The 14,583-nt window shown below is 46.2% G+C and overlaps 1 protein-coding gene across 2 annotated transcripts in view; it reads right to left on the reverse strand.

The window, feature by feature from the left end:
* VPS35L (VPS35 endosomal protein sorting factor like) overlaps nt 1–14,583 on the reverse strand; it is a 148,509-nt gene that overhangs the window by 105,272 nt on the left and 28,654 nt on the right. For both annotated transcript variants that reach the window (XM_025369694.1, XM_025369693.1), the window contains exon 8: nt 7,874–7,958. In XM_025369694.1, the coding sequence (XP_025225479.1) occupies nt 7,874–7,958 (85 nt within the window). The remainder of the gene's footprint in view (nt 1–7,873; nt 7,959–14,583) is intronic.

The raw sequence follows: 14,583 nt of genomic DNA on the forward strand, positions 1-14,583 counted from the left end.
CCTCAGCCTCCTATGTAGCTGGGACCACAGGCATGCACTGTCATGCTTGACTAATTATTTTTCTGTAGACATGGGATTTCCCTATGTTCCCAGCCCAAGCTGGTCTCGAACTCCTGGGCTCAAGTGATCTGTGTGCCTTGGCCTCCCAAAGTGCTGGGATTATAGGTGTGAGTCACCACGCCTGGCCTTGGACCACCTACATTAAAATTTTCTAATGGCACTTGTTGAAAATGCAGATTCCTAGGGCCACCTTATAGCTACTGGAAAAGAATATTTTTGTAGCCAGGCGTGGTGGTGCACACATGTAGTCCCAGCTACTTGAGAGGCAGAGATAGAAGCTATGATTGTGCCGCTGTACTCCAGCCTGGGGCAACAGAGTGAGACACTGTCTCAAAAAAAAAAAAAAGTATTTTGGAGGATGAGGACTAGGAATATGGATTTTTGAATAACCTTGCTGGGAAATCCTTATACACGCTGAAGTGTGAGAACCACCGATTTAGGCAGACACCAGTGGGTCTCTGAGCTAAAACTTGCCTTGCCTCTGGAATCTACAGAAACAGCAACAAACCTCCCTCTTCCCTCTGAGCCAGTGCTTCTCCAACTGGGCTGCAGATTCCAAGCACCTGGGACTCTTGAAAATCTGTGGATGTCTGTGTCCATCCTCACAAGTCCTCATATAAATGGTCTGGATGCAGCTGGGACTTTGTGGGTGTTTGTAAAGCTCCCCAGGTGATTTCAATGTGCAGCCAAGTATGAGAAGCACTGCTCCAAACCACTGGCTCCATTTGGAAGACCCTGGAAGACCTTAGAGAACAAACCCCAGTTCTCAAAGCCACCTGCTTTTTTCCTCCTGGCAGAACGTGCTTTCCTTATCAGGGGCTATGGGTTCCCTACAGCCACACCTTGTGTAGAGAGAGGCCTCCCCTGGGATGACCCCAGCACCCTGGCATTAGGGATGCATGCAATATCACCTCGGACCATCACACAGCAGTTATGCGCAGCTGCATAACTTCTCACCTCCCATGGCACACAGAATGAACCCAGCACAAAACACCTTTATTTCCTACACAAAAGTTGCCATCCCTCTAAAACTAGCTTTCTTTTTTTTTTTTTTTTTTTTTAAGTTCATCTCCACATTCTTTTTTACTTTACTTTTTTCTAGAGACAAGAGTCTTGCTCTGTCACCCAGGCTGTAGTGCAGTGGGGCAATCACAGCTCACTGCAGCCTCAACTACGTGGGCTGTGGGGATCCTCCCACCTCTGCCTCCTGAGTAGCTGGGACCATAGGCACGCACCACCATGCTTGGCTATCTTTTAAATTTTTCGTAGAGACGAGGTCTCACCATGTTGCTCAGGCTGGTCTCGAACTCCCGGGCTCAAGCAATCCTTCTGCCCTGGATTCCCAAAGTGCTGGGATTACAGATACAAGCCACTGTACTGGGCCTCACTTTCATATTTTAAGAACCCTTTAACTACAAAATTATTTTTACTGAAAAAAGCTATTTGTCTATTGTTGAGCTAGAAGACAACTATTCTGAGAAACAACGCTTGATCCTAGATTTATTTCCTGTCTTGATTTGCTTTCTTATAAATCAAAGACACTAAAATAGATAAATAATAACAGTGGTAACAGCTAGCATTTTCTGAGCACTTACTTTGTGCCAAGCACTATTCAAAGTCATTGACTCTAATCCTGCCAGCAAACTCTTAGAAGAGGAAAGACATTATACTTCCTATGAATCCTCTCATTTAATCTTCTCCAGAAACCCTTGGAGGCAGGGTCTACGATAGCCCCATTCTACAGGCGGAGAAACTGAAAGAGGAGACACAGGCATTGAAGCCAGAAGCCGACCTCTATATTCAATGCCTCTAGTGAAATCCCAACAGAAACCAGGCACACGTCTTCCCCCTGTGCATGCCAGTCTCTGTGGATGCTGGGGCCCTAGTCTGCATCTCTGGCACAGCAAGATGCTCTGACCCTCTTGTCAACAATGTCAACAACCATGAAACACCTGTCCCTGTACTGTCAAGCATCTTCTTTTAGAGCAGAGTAATGACCATGTGCAGAAAAATGGAGCTCAGGACTCCACATTTCCACCAAGCAAGTCAGGGTTTCACTCTTTTTTTTACAAAGCATACACTCATTAGCCCCAAACCTTAACAAAGACTCTTTGAGGACCTGTCCATGCAGGCTGCCTCAACAGTCCTGAGGAATATTATTCACAATAGACTTAAACAACAGCACCCTGGGAACACCATTCTGAAGTGGAGAGGAAGGACGGGGACCTGGGGCAGTGCTGAAAGCAGCTACTTTGTGTGAATGTTTGGTTTTGAATAGGTAAAACATTCCCATGGTTCAAAATTCAAAAAGGCTGCAGAAGGTACCAAGTGCAGTTTCTGTCCTGGCCCATCCCATCCGCCTCACTGCCCCGCGCACCCTCTGAGAGAAACCACTTCTATCGGTTTCTTGGGTATCCTTTTAATGTCTCCTTAGGGAGACACAAGTGAATACCACCATGTATTCTACATTTTCCTCCTTTCTTTTTTCTTTTTTTTTTCTTCTTTTCGAGACACAGTCTTACTTCTGCTAGGGTGCATCATAGCTCACTGCAGTCTCAAACTTCTTAGGCTCAAGGAATCTGCCTGCCTCAGCCTCCTGAGTAGCTGGGACTATAGGTCTGTACCACCACACTTAGCTATTTTTTAAAAATGTTTTGTAGAGATGGGGTTTTGCTATGTTGCCCAGGATGGTCTTGAACTCCTGGACTCAAGTTATCCTCCTGCCTCAGCCTCACAAAGTGCTGGGATTATAGGATTACAGGTGTGAGCCACCATGCCTGGCCCTTTCCTTCCCTTCTTTTCTTTGTTTTTGTTGTTGTTGTTTGTTTGTTTTTCTGAGACAGAGTCTCACTTTATCACCCAGAACGGAGTGCGGTGGCTTGATCTCAGTTCACTGCAACCTCTGCCTCCTGGGTTCAAGCAATTCCCCCACCTAAGCCTTCTGAGTAGCTGGGATTACAGGCGTGTACCACCTCACACAGCTAATTTTTGTATTCTTAGTAAAGACGGGTTTCACCATGTTGCCCAGACTGATCTTGAATTCCTAAGCTCAAAGTGATCTGCCAGCCTTGGCCTCCCAAAGTGCTGGGATTACAGGTGTAAGCCACCATGCCCAGCCTTTTCATTTCATAGAGCCACTAATACTCCACTATACAGACACACCATAATTTATTGAGCCAGCTCCTATTGATGGCCACTTGAGTTGCTTCTTATAGTTTGCTATTACAGGTGGGATAGATTCCCAGAGGTGAAACTGTTGGGTTAAATGTATATGCATTTAGGCCAGGCGCAGTGACTCATGCCTATAATCCCAGTACTTTGGGAGGCCAAGGTGGGAGGATGGCTTCACTCCAGGAGTTTGAGACCAGCCTGGGCCACACAGTGAGATCCCATTGCTTAAAAAAAAAAAAAAAAAAAAAAAAAGCTGGGCATGGTGGAACACACCTGTGGTCCCAGTTACTTGGGAGACTGAGACAAGAGGATCCTTTGAGTCAAGGAGATCAAGGCTGCAGTGTGCCATGATCACACCACTGCACTGTGGCCTGGGCAATGAAGTGAGACTCTGTCTCAAAAAAAAAAAAAAAAAGTATATGCATTCCCCCATGAGCAATGTATAAAGAGAAATAAAGTAAGTGCTCTGACTACAGACAGCGAGTTGAGACTCAGCTCTGCAATTCACTATGACGGTGACCCCGGGGAAGCTACTTTCCTTCTCCACCACCACGCCTGGCTAATTTTTGTATTTTTAGTAGAGACGGGGTTTCACCATATTGCCCAGGCTGGTCTTGAACTCCTGACCTTGTGATCCACCCACCTCGGCCTCTCAAAGTGCTGGGATTGCAGGCGTGAGCCACTGTGCCCGGCCAGGACTTAATATCCATAAAGCACCTAACAGTCTGCCCAAGGTCATCATCTGTTGAAGATTGTTCCCAACTCCCAGCCCAGCTATTTTCTGGGACACAAAAAGGACGGCAGCATCTGCACTACAGCCTGGCGAGTCCAGGACGGCGCTGGGGCGCTGCTGGCAGGAGCTGGCAGAGTGGCTGCCCAGAGTTCTTGCAAGGTGAGTGAGCTGTCTGGGTCTGGCCAGGCTTGCAGGATAGAGCTAATCAGTGTCTCGGAGCTAATCTTGCTCAGGAAAGCTGACTCACACAAAAGAAATTTAGGAGAGGCTGGCGAGGGAACCAGAAGGCCAAGAGGTTGATTCACAGGAGAAATGAGACTGCCAGGGGAGCCAGACACAGCCACCAGCCTCTCCCCACCAATGACGGCCTCACTCCCTGAAGGTAAGCCGTGTGCAGGGACACGTCAAGACCAGCAGTGTATGATGTGACATCTATTCTGAGAACCTAAAGCCCTTAACCATCCTGGGTCTCTCTTCGCCATCCCTACTGCCTTCCTGGGGCCATGCCAATCCCTGCCTCTCACCGGAAGTGCTGCCACAGGTTCCAGGCTCCACCTCTGCCCTACAGTCTAGTCTCAACACAGAGCCTGTTAAATCCCACATGGGATCACCTCCCTCCTCTGCTCAACACCTTCTGGTGGCCCCTCCTGCCCTCAGAGTCACAGTCAAGGCCCAAGTCCTTCCAGTGGCCCCCAAAGCCACTATGGTCTCTGACCATGTCAGCTTCTGCCCCTCTCCCGGGCTCATCCCATCGCCTCCCTCTCGGCCTCCTTGGTTCTCAGGCCAACCTGATGCTTCCAATGCTCCCACCCCAGGATCTTTGCACAAGCTGTTCCTTGGCCTCTTCTGCCCCTGGCCTCCGCCCCATAGACCCATAGGGCTCACCTCTCACCGCCTTCAAGCACCTGCTCAGGTAACCTCTCAACGAGGTCTCCACTGAGCACCTTACTTAAAATTGCACCCCTACCCCCTCACCTAATTCCCTCCATTCCTCTTCACCTCCTCACCCCACTCTGTTTGGTTTTCTCCATAGCATGGATCATTGTCTAACATACAATTGGGTTGACTTAATTGTTTCGTAAATTCTCTTTTTTGGAAACATAAGCACCACAAAGGCGAGGATTTTTTTCTTTTCTTTCTTTCTTTTTTTTTGAGACGAAATCTCAGCTCTGTGGCACAGACTGGAGTGCAGTGGCGCGATCTCAGCCACTGCAACTTCTGCCTCCTGGGTTCAAGCAATTCTCCTGCCTCAGCCTCCTGAGTAGCTGGGATTACAGATGGCCGCCACCACACCCAGCTAATTTTTATATTTTTAGTAGAGATGGGGTTTCACCATGTTAGCCAATCTGGGCTCAAATTCCTGACCTGAAGTGATCCAACTGCCTCAGCCTCCCGAAGTGGTAGGATTACAGGCGTTAGCCACCGTGCCTAGCCAAGGCAAGGATTTTTGTCCCTTCCATTTGCTGACACCTCCCTAGTGGCCTGCAGAGAGCCTGATACCACCTCTCCGGGCCATCTGAATCCATCAGGCCTCATCTGTCAACTGGGACATCTCTTCTTTTTGCCCAGGTAGCATCCACTCCCCTTTCTTCCGCTAACTGTATCACTCTTTTAGTTCTGGGGTGACCAGGCCTGGATAATCAGTGCATTTCATCCCCCAGATACCACAACTGGCTCAGGGACGGACATGTGAACCAACCCAGGCCAATGAGATGGGATTCTGAAACTTCTGTGGGAATACTTGGAGAAAGCAGCTCTTTCCATGCCCTGGGACCACCAGCAGTAAAGCTAGCGGAAGCTGAGGACACCTTGTGAAACTCGAGAATGCACCCAACCCAAGGGCAAGGTCTTTTTTTTTTCTTTTCTTTTCTTTTTGGAGACAGAGTCTCGTCCTGTCGCCCAGGCTGGAGTGCAGTGGTGTGATCTTGGCGCACTGCAATCTCCACCTCCTGGGTTCAAATGATCCTCCTGCCTCAGCCTTCCGAGCAGCTGGGACTACAGGTGCGCACCACAACACCCAGCTAATTTTTGTGTTTTTAGTAGAGATGGGGTTTCGCCACGTTGGCCAGGCTGGTCTTGAACTCCTGACCACAGATGATCCACCCACCTCTACCTCCCAAAGTGCTGGGATTACAAGTGTGAGCCACCATGCCCGGCCCAAGGGCAAGGTCTTAATGACACTGTTTGGGTTCCTGGATCCAGCTGCACCTGAAGCCAGAACTACTCCTGGACTTTTCAGAGTAAGCCAATAAATACCCCCTTTTCCAAGGTTAGTTAGCTTTCTTGTCACTTGTTTTAGCTAGTGCACTCCGGCCTCCGGTCTCTTGGACAGGACTGGGATGCACAGAAATGAATGAGTCTCTCAGATTGACAGTTTGCTTTCTGACACATTATGCCTTTCAATGGGTTATGGATAAGATTTGCTGGGTTGGGCGCCCATTGGTCCCTGTAAGACAGTGAATGTCTCTGTTCTGATCTTCTACGTGTTCAGCTCTCAGAAAGCGCCCTTATTTCCTAGTTCTGGTGGGATGCCTCGCTGTGGGGCACATCATATAAAGCTTAGAGGACTACATGGTCTGAGCAAACTGCTAATGGCACGATGCTCTGGCCTAACCAACCACTGCCAAGCAGCACAGGGGCCTCCTGCTCCTCCAGGTTATTCTCTGCAGTCTAAACCTTTCTGCCTGGCTCCAAAAGGTCACTCTACCTGTGAGGTGGTGTGTGGGACTAGGGGCAGCCACAGTGATGCAGGAAGTTATCCAGGTGGGAGAGGGCTGTGGCTAGGATTAAAATTTTAACAGTGAGGCTGGGCACAGTGGCTCAGGCCTGTCATCCTAGCACTTAGGGAGGCCAAGGCGGGCAGATCACTTGAGGTCAGGAGTTTTGAGACCAGCCTGGCCAACATGGTGAAATCCCATCTCTACTAAAAATACAAAAAAAAATACAAAAACTAACCAGGTGTGGTGGCATGCGCCTGTAATCCCAGCTATTGGTGAGGCTGAGGCAGGAAAATCGCTTGAACACGGGAGGCAGAGGTTGCAGTGAGCCGACATCATGTCATTGTACTCTAGCCTGAGTGACAGAAACTTTATCTCCAAAAAGAAAAAAAAAAAAAATTTAACAGTGAAGAAAGAAAAAAACGGACATGCTGGGGAGAGCTTTAGGAGGCTGAACCGAAGAATTTGGTGACTGGACATGGGCATGTGGGGAAAGATGCTCAGATTCCCAGCTTAGGCAACTGGGTACATGATGGTGCCACTCCTGGAGACAGAAACTCAGTGGGAAAAGGGAAAGGGCTGGGAACAGATGCCAAGTACAGTTTCAGGTGCCTGTGAGACGGCAAGGGACCCATGCTGCTTAGTGCCCCCAGCCTGCCCTGCTTCACTCATTCACTTTACTAGTCTCTCAGAAGATTAGGAAAAACAGGCCAGACATGGTGGCTCATGCCTGTAATTCCAGCACTTTGGGAGGCCAAAGCAGGAGGATCACTTGAGGTAGGAGTTTGAGACCAGCCTGGGCAATACTACGAGACTCTGTCTCTACCAAAAAAAAAACTTAGCTAGGCATGGTGGCATGAGCCTGTAGTCCCAGCTACTCAGGAGGCTGAGGCAGGAAGATGGCTTGAGCCCAGGAGTTTGAGGCTGCAGTGAGCTATAACTGTGCCACTGCCCTCCAGTCTGGATGACAGAACAAGACCCTGACTCAAAAAAAAAGTAGAAAAAATAAACTTTTAGAATGTTTCAAAAATAGCACCCTTATTAATGGGTGGGGGGGGATGGTTTGATCTCTCTCATGACTTACTTAATAACTTAAACCACGGCAGAACCTAATTTACAGTAACTCTACCACCCAGTTCTTGACAAAACGAACATATTTCCTAGATCTAAGATGCATATGACAGGTACTTACCAAATGTATCAAGTATGTCGGTGATAAGGACAAATTTACTTGGGTAGAACTGAATAACACTGGTGTCTGAAAGAAGTTTTGAACACTAAAAAAAAAGAGAAAAAGAGAGAAAATTCACTCTGGCATGTCTGGTATGGGTAGGACACTCCAGACCTGAAAAATTAATGGTTTCTATAAACAAGTTGAGATACTTACTATGTGCCAAGGCCTGTGCTAGGCACCGAGCAACGAATAACAAGCTAAACCTCAGTGCTTTTGACAAAGAGAGCCAGACTCTGCTCATAACAGAACCTCTTTTTCTTTTCCTTCCCTTTTTTTCTTTTTTTGTAGAGATGGGGTCTTGCTATGTTGCCCAGGCTGGCCTTAAACTCCCAACCTCAAGTGATCCTCCCACCTTAGCCTCCCAAAGTTCTGGGATTACAGGCGTGAGCCACCACACCCGGCCCGTAACACAGCCTCTTAAGGAAATACAATATCACCTTCTTCAGGAAAGCCTTATCCAAAAGGATCCTGCTTGTATACTGGTAACCAGGAAACACTCAAAATCACTGAGAGAAGTGAATGACATCTCTCTCATCACAGTCCTCATCTGTGGCCCCATCTTTGTTCAACTGCTTTGCAGACTGGCTTCTTCTGTTGATTTCAGGGTGATCAGCATCCTTAAACATTCTTTTTTTTTTTTTTTTGAGATGGAGTCTCGCTCTGTCGCCCAGGCTGGAGTGCAATGGTGTGATCTCGGCTCATTGCAAGCTCCGCCTCCCAGGTTCACGCCATTCTCCTGCCTCAGCCTCCCGAGCAGCTGGGACTACAGGCGCCCGCCACCTCGCCCGGCTAATTTTTTGTATTTTTTAGTAGAGACGGGGTTTCACAGTGTTAGCCAGGATGGTCTTGATCTCCTGACCTCGTGATCTGCCCGCCTCGGCCTCCCAAAGTGCTGGGATTACAGGCGTGAGCCATCGCGCCCGGCCAACATTCTTTTCTAAGAAACGACCCCATAAGTAAATCCCCAAGGCTTCATAAACTCACACTGATTATTTATACTGAGTCCCAAATTCCCCCCTAAAAGGAACATAAGCTTCAATGAATACATGCTACTCTGGAAATATGACCTTCAGTGCTGAGAACATGTCGGCTTTGCAGGGAATTGCTGAATTCGACATTCTCATTCATGCCAAAGGGTCACAGCCATGCTCTTTATTTAATTTTTTAAAATTTTATTATTCTTTTATTAGAGATAAGGTCTTGCTCTGTCACTCAGGTTGGAGTGCACTGGTGCAATCATAGCTCACTGCAACAATGAACTCCTGGGTTCAAGCAATCCTCCCGCCTCAGCCTCCTGAGTAGCTGGGACTATAGGTATGTACCGCCATGGCTGGCTAATTTTTTTTTCTTTAATTTTATGTAGAGGCAGGTTCCCACTATGTTGCTTAGGCTGGTCTTGAACTCCTGCCCTCAAGCAATCCTTCCACCTCAGCCTCCCAAAGTGCTGGAAATACAGGTGGTGAGCCACTGCACTCAGCCAACACGTTCAGAACTGTTTTTCTGAGTACTCATCTGCTATTTAGTGTTCAGGACTCTTCATGGAAGACCGCAGTCACACAATGTGGCCCCAAACACCTTAGATTAAGTTATCTTTTATCATCAGAAACAGAAAAGCTCTTTCTAGAACTAAATTTAATGCCATGCCCTGAAGTCTTTACACATACAAAAGTCAGCATAAGGAATTAAATAACTGCTACACTTCATCACCCCAACGGTTGACCCTCAGAAAGAAAAATGTCATTTAAAAATTAAAAAAAAAAGATGTTCAGACATTTAGAAAGGATTATTTAATACGCAATTCCAATATGCAGAGAATGGTGAGAACGTTCACCATGTCAAGAGATAGGCTGACATGTGTTTTCAGTTTGGTGTTGTTACCCAACATCTAAATTGTTAGAGTCACCAAGTTTCTCCATAGCATTGCAGGCTTAAAAGTAAACAATGTGTCTGATTTGCGAAACATCCTCTTACAGCCCAGATGTTATTTGGGGGTGGGGGGGAATGTAAGCTGTAAAAGCAATAGTGCTGACACCAAACGTGGCAATTGGATGTATGAGGAATTCCATTTCCTGACACCTCGCTCTGCGATTTTCATATGCCCTTTGTGAGAGTTCCAACTTAAACAACTGCCCCATGAGATTTCAAGGCTGGAAGAAGCTAACAACTCCAAATCTTAGAGACTGTTTACAATACACAGTTCTCGGTTCCTAGGGATGTGACATCTCTGAGTTCTACCAAGAGCTGGGCTTGCACCATCTCTCAGCGATGAGTTACTGCCCACTGCTGAGGTGAGAGAGTGAGAATTTAAACAGAGGATTTCAAATTAAACACAGCTGGGGCTTTCCAAACATCTGTGCATTGATTTTTTCCCAAGCTGGCTTCATAGAACATATATTTTATAAAGGACAACAGGAACAAGATTTTGTTTTTAATCCAAAGTTAAAGCTATAATGATCTTATACATTGAAGTTACTTTTTAAATTACTGTTTTGAAGATGCCACAGTTTTTAAAGCTTTGGTGCCACTTCCTAAACTTGTCTGATAAGAATCAGGTAACCCAGGTATGTGTTAACAATACAAATCCCAGCTGGGCGTGGTGGCTCACACCACTAATCCCAGCACTTTGGGAGGCTGAGGCAGGAAGATCGCCTGAGCCCAGGAGTTTGAGACCAGCCTGGGCAATGTAGTGAGACCCCAGTTTCTAGAAAAAATACAAAAATTATCCAGGCATGGTGGTGTGTGCCTGTAGCCCTAACTACTCAGGAGGCTAAGGTGGGAGAATCACTTGATGTGAGGGAAGCAGAGGTTGCAGTGAGCTGAGACCGCCCTACTACACTCTAGCCTGGAAGACAGAGCAAGAACCTGTCTCAAAAAAAAAAAGGTTAAAAAAATTTGAATAGCCAGAACAAATGCATACATTCAAAGATGACCTGAGTAGGAAGGAAAGAAGTAGACCATTACTATCCAGAATACATTTTAAAAATCCCAAAACTCAGTATGAAAAACACAGGTAACAAAATGGAAAAATGGGCAAAAGAAATCAGCAAAGGGCATTTTACAGAAAAGGAAACCCCCATGGCCTATAAATATGTGAAAAGATGCTCATTTTTATTAGTAATCGAGGAACTGCAGATTAAAACCACAAGAAAATACGACTGGAAAAATTAAAATAGAAAATCTGCTCATCCCAAATGGTGGTAGAATGTTGAATCGCATAGACTCTCACACGCCCACATGCTACTACAAGCGTATGTTGGCACAGCTACTATGGAAAATAACTTAGCATTATCTGGAAAAGCTGAAGAGGCACAGAGCAGTTCTACTCTTAGGTATAGGCTCTTATCTAGAGAAAAGCTTTACATGGGCACCAGCAGACGTGACCGAGCGTGCTCACAGCGACATCGTCCATGTAGTGAAAAAAGAAAAGAGCCAGATGCTCATCAACAGATGGCAAAATTTATGCATCAGAAGATGACTTCATACTCAATGCAATCCCTGTCAGAATCCCAAAAGGTTTTTTTTTTTTTTTTTGTAAAAATTGACAAGCTGATCTAAAATTCATACAGAAATGCAAAGGGCCCAGAACAGTGAAAATAATTAAAAGAAGAAGAAGAAGAAGAAAGTTAAAAGACTTATCCAACCCAGGCCAGGTACGTGGCTCATGCCTGTAATCCCAGCACTTTAGGGGGCCAAACTGGGTGGATCACCTGAGGTCAGGAGTTTGAATAGAGACCAGCCTGGCCAATGTGGTGAAACCCCATCTCTACTAAAAATACAAAAATCAGCTGGGCATGGTGGCAGGCACCTGTAATCCCAGCTACTCGGGAGGCTGAGGCGGGAGAATCGCTCAAATCTGGGAGGTGAAGGTTTCAGTGAGCTAAGCCAAGATGGTGCCACTGCACTCCAGCCTGGACAACAGAGCAAGACTCTGTCTCAAAAAAAAAAAAAAAAAAGACTTATATTACCCAGTTTCAAACTTGCTATAATGCCATAGTCATCAAAACAATGTGGAATTGGCCAGGCGCAGTGACTCATGCCTTTAATCTCAGCACTTTGGAAGGCCGAGGTGGGCAGATCACTTGAAGTCAGGAATTCAAGACCAGCCTGGCCAACATGGTGAAACCCCACTTCTACTAGAAATACAAAAATTAGCCAGGTGCAGTGGCGTGCACCTATAATCTCAGCTACTGGGGAGGCTGAGTCATGAGAATTGCTTGAACGTGGGAGGCGGACGTTGGACCAAGCAAAGATCACACCACTGCACTCCAGCCTGGGTGACAGAGCAAGACTGTGTCTCACAATGTGGAACTGGCATAATGATTGACTAATGGATCAGTAGAATGACAGTGGGAGTCCAGAAATAAACCCTTACATTTATGGTTGATTGATTTTTGTTTTTTTGTTTTTTAAGTAGTCTGAGTTTGCCAACAGTGGTAAATTTTTTTTTTTTTTTTTTTTTTTTTTTGAGATGGAGTTTCGCTCTTGTTTCCTAGGCTGGAGTGCAATGGCACGATCTCAGCTCACCGCAACCTCCGCCTCCCGGGTTCAAGTGATTCTCCTGCCAAAGCCTCCCAAGTAGCTGGGATTACAGGCATGCGCCACTGCACCCAGCTAATTCTGTATTTTTAGTAGAGATGGGGTTTCTCCAAGTTGGTTAGGCTGGTCTTGAACTCCTGACCTCAGGTGATCCACCCACCTCGGCCTCCCAAAGTGCTGAGATTACAGGCATGAGCCACCATGCCTGGCCTTGGTCAACTGATTTTTAACAAAAGTGCCAAGATCTCAGTAGAGAAAAAGACAGTCAATATGGTTCGGCTCTGTGTCCCCACCCAAATCTCATGTCGAATTGTAATCCCCAGTATTGGAGGAGAGGCCTGGTGGGAGGTAACTGAACCATGAGGGTAGACCTCCCCCTTGCTGTTCCTATGATACAGTTCTCGTGAGATCTGGTTGTTTGAAAAACCTGTGTCACCTCCCTGTTTTTTTTCTCTCTCTCTCTATTCTCTATTCTCTCTCTCTCTCCTCAGATAAATGGTGCAGCCATTTGGAAAATAGTTTGGCAGTTTCTCAACAAGTTAATCCTAACATACCATATGACCCAGCAATTCCATTCCTAAAATTTTACCTAAGAGTAATAAAAACGTAAGTCCACACAAATAATGGTATGCAAATGCATACAGCAGCATTATTCATAACAGCCAGAGAGTGGGAACAACCCAAATGCCCATCAACTTGTAAAGATAACCACACATTGGAATACGATTCAGTAGTGAAAAGGAACAAAGTACCCACACGTAATACGATGTGGATGAACCTCAAGCATATTATGCTCAAGAAAATAATACAATTAAAAAATGGACAAAATTGCTGAAGAGAGATTTCTCTTTTTTTTTTTTTTTTTTTTTTTTTTTATTTTTTTTTTGAGACGGAGTCTCACTGTGTCTCCCAGGCTGGAGTGCAGTGGCGCGATCTCGGCTCACTGCAAGCTCCGCCTCCCGGGTTCACGCCATTCTCCCGCCTCAGCCTCCCAAGTAGCTGGGACTACAGGCGCCCGCTACCGCGCCCGGCTAGTTTTTTGTATTTTTAGTAGAGACGGGGTTTCACCATGTTAGCCAGGATAGTCTCGATCTCCTGACCTTGTGATCCACCCGCCTCGGCCTCCCAAAGTGCTGGGATTACAGGCTTGAGCCACCGCGCCCGGCCAAGAGAGATTTCTCAAAAGATGATACACAAATCAGTCAAGAAGTATGTGAAAATATGCTCAGCATCACTCATCATCAGGGGAATCATCAAATGAAAACCACATGAAAATGGCTACTATCAAAAAGACAAAAATAGGCTGGGCATGGTGGTATGTGCCTATGGTCCCAGCTACTTGGGAGGCTGAGGTGGGAGGATCACTTGAGTCTGGGATTTCTAGGCTGTAATGTACTGTGATCGTGCCTGTGAACAGCCACTGCACTCCAGCCTGGGCAACCTCATCTCTTAAAAAAAAAAAATGCAGATGAGAATACAGAGAAAACTCTTTTTTTTTTTTTTGAGACACAGTTTTGCTCTTGTCACCCATGCTGGAGTGCAATGGTGCAATCTTGGCTCACTGCAACCTCCGCCTCCTGGGTTCAAGTGATTCTCCTGCCTCAGCCTCCCAAGTAGCTGGGAGTACAGGCACCTGTCACCATGCCCGGCTAATTTTTGTATTCCTAGTAGAGTTTCACTATGTTGGCCAGGCTGGCCTCGAACTCCTGACCTCAGGTGATCCACCCGCCTCAGCCTCCCAAAGTGCTGGGATTACAGGCGTGAGCCACCGCGCCCAGCCGAAAAGGGAGGAAATACACTGTGGGTGGAAATGTAAATTAGTGTAACAATTCTAGAAAACAGTATGGAAATTTCTCAAAAACCTAAAAATAGAACTACCATATGATGTAGCAATCCCACAACTAGGTTATCATCTAAAGAAAAAGAAATCAGTATATCAAAGAAATTATCAGCAGTACCATGTTTATTGCAGCGCTATTCACAATAGCTAAGATATGAAATCAATCTACATGTACATAAATGGATGAATGGATAAAGAAAACGTGGTACACACACAGGAATATTATTTGGCCATAAAAAAATGAAACTCTGTAATTCACAGCAACACGAATGAGCCTGGAAACCATCAAGTT

Source organism: Theropithecus gelada, chromosome 20 (assembly GCF_003255815.1).
Source record: "Theropithecus gelada isolate Dixy chromosome 20, Tgel_1.0, whole genome shotgun sequence".
Taxonomy (NCBI): Eukaryota; Metazoa; Chordata; class Mammalia; order Primates; family Cercopithecidae; genus Theropithecus; species Theropithecus gelada.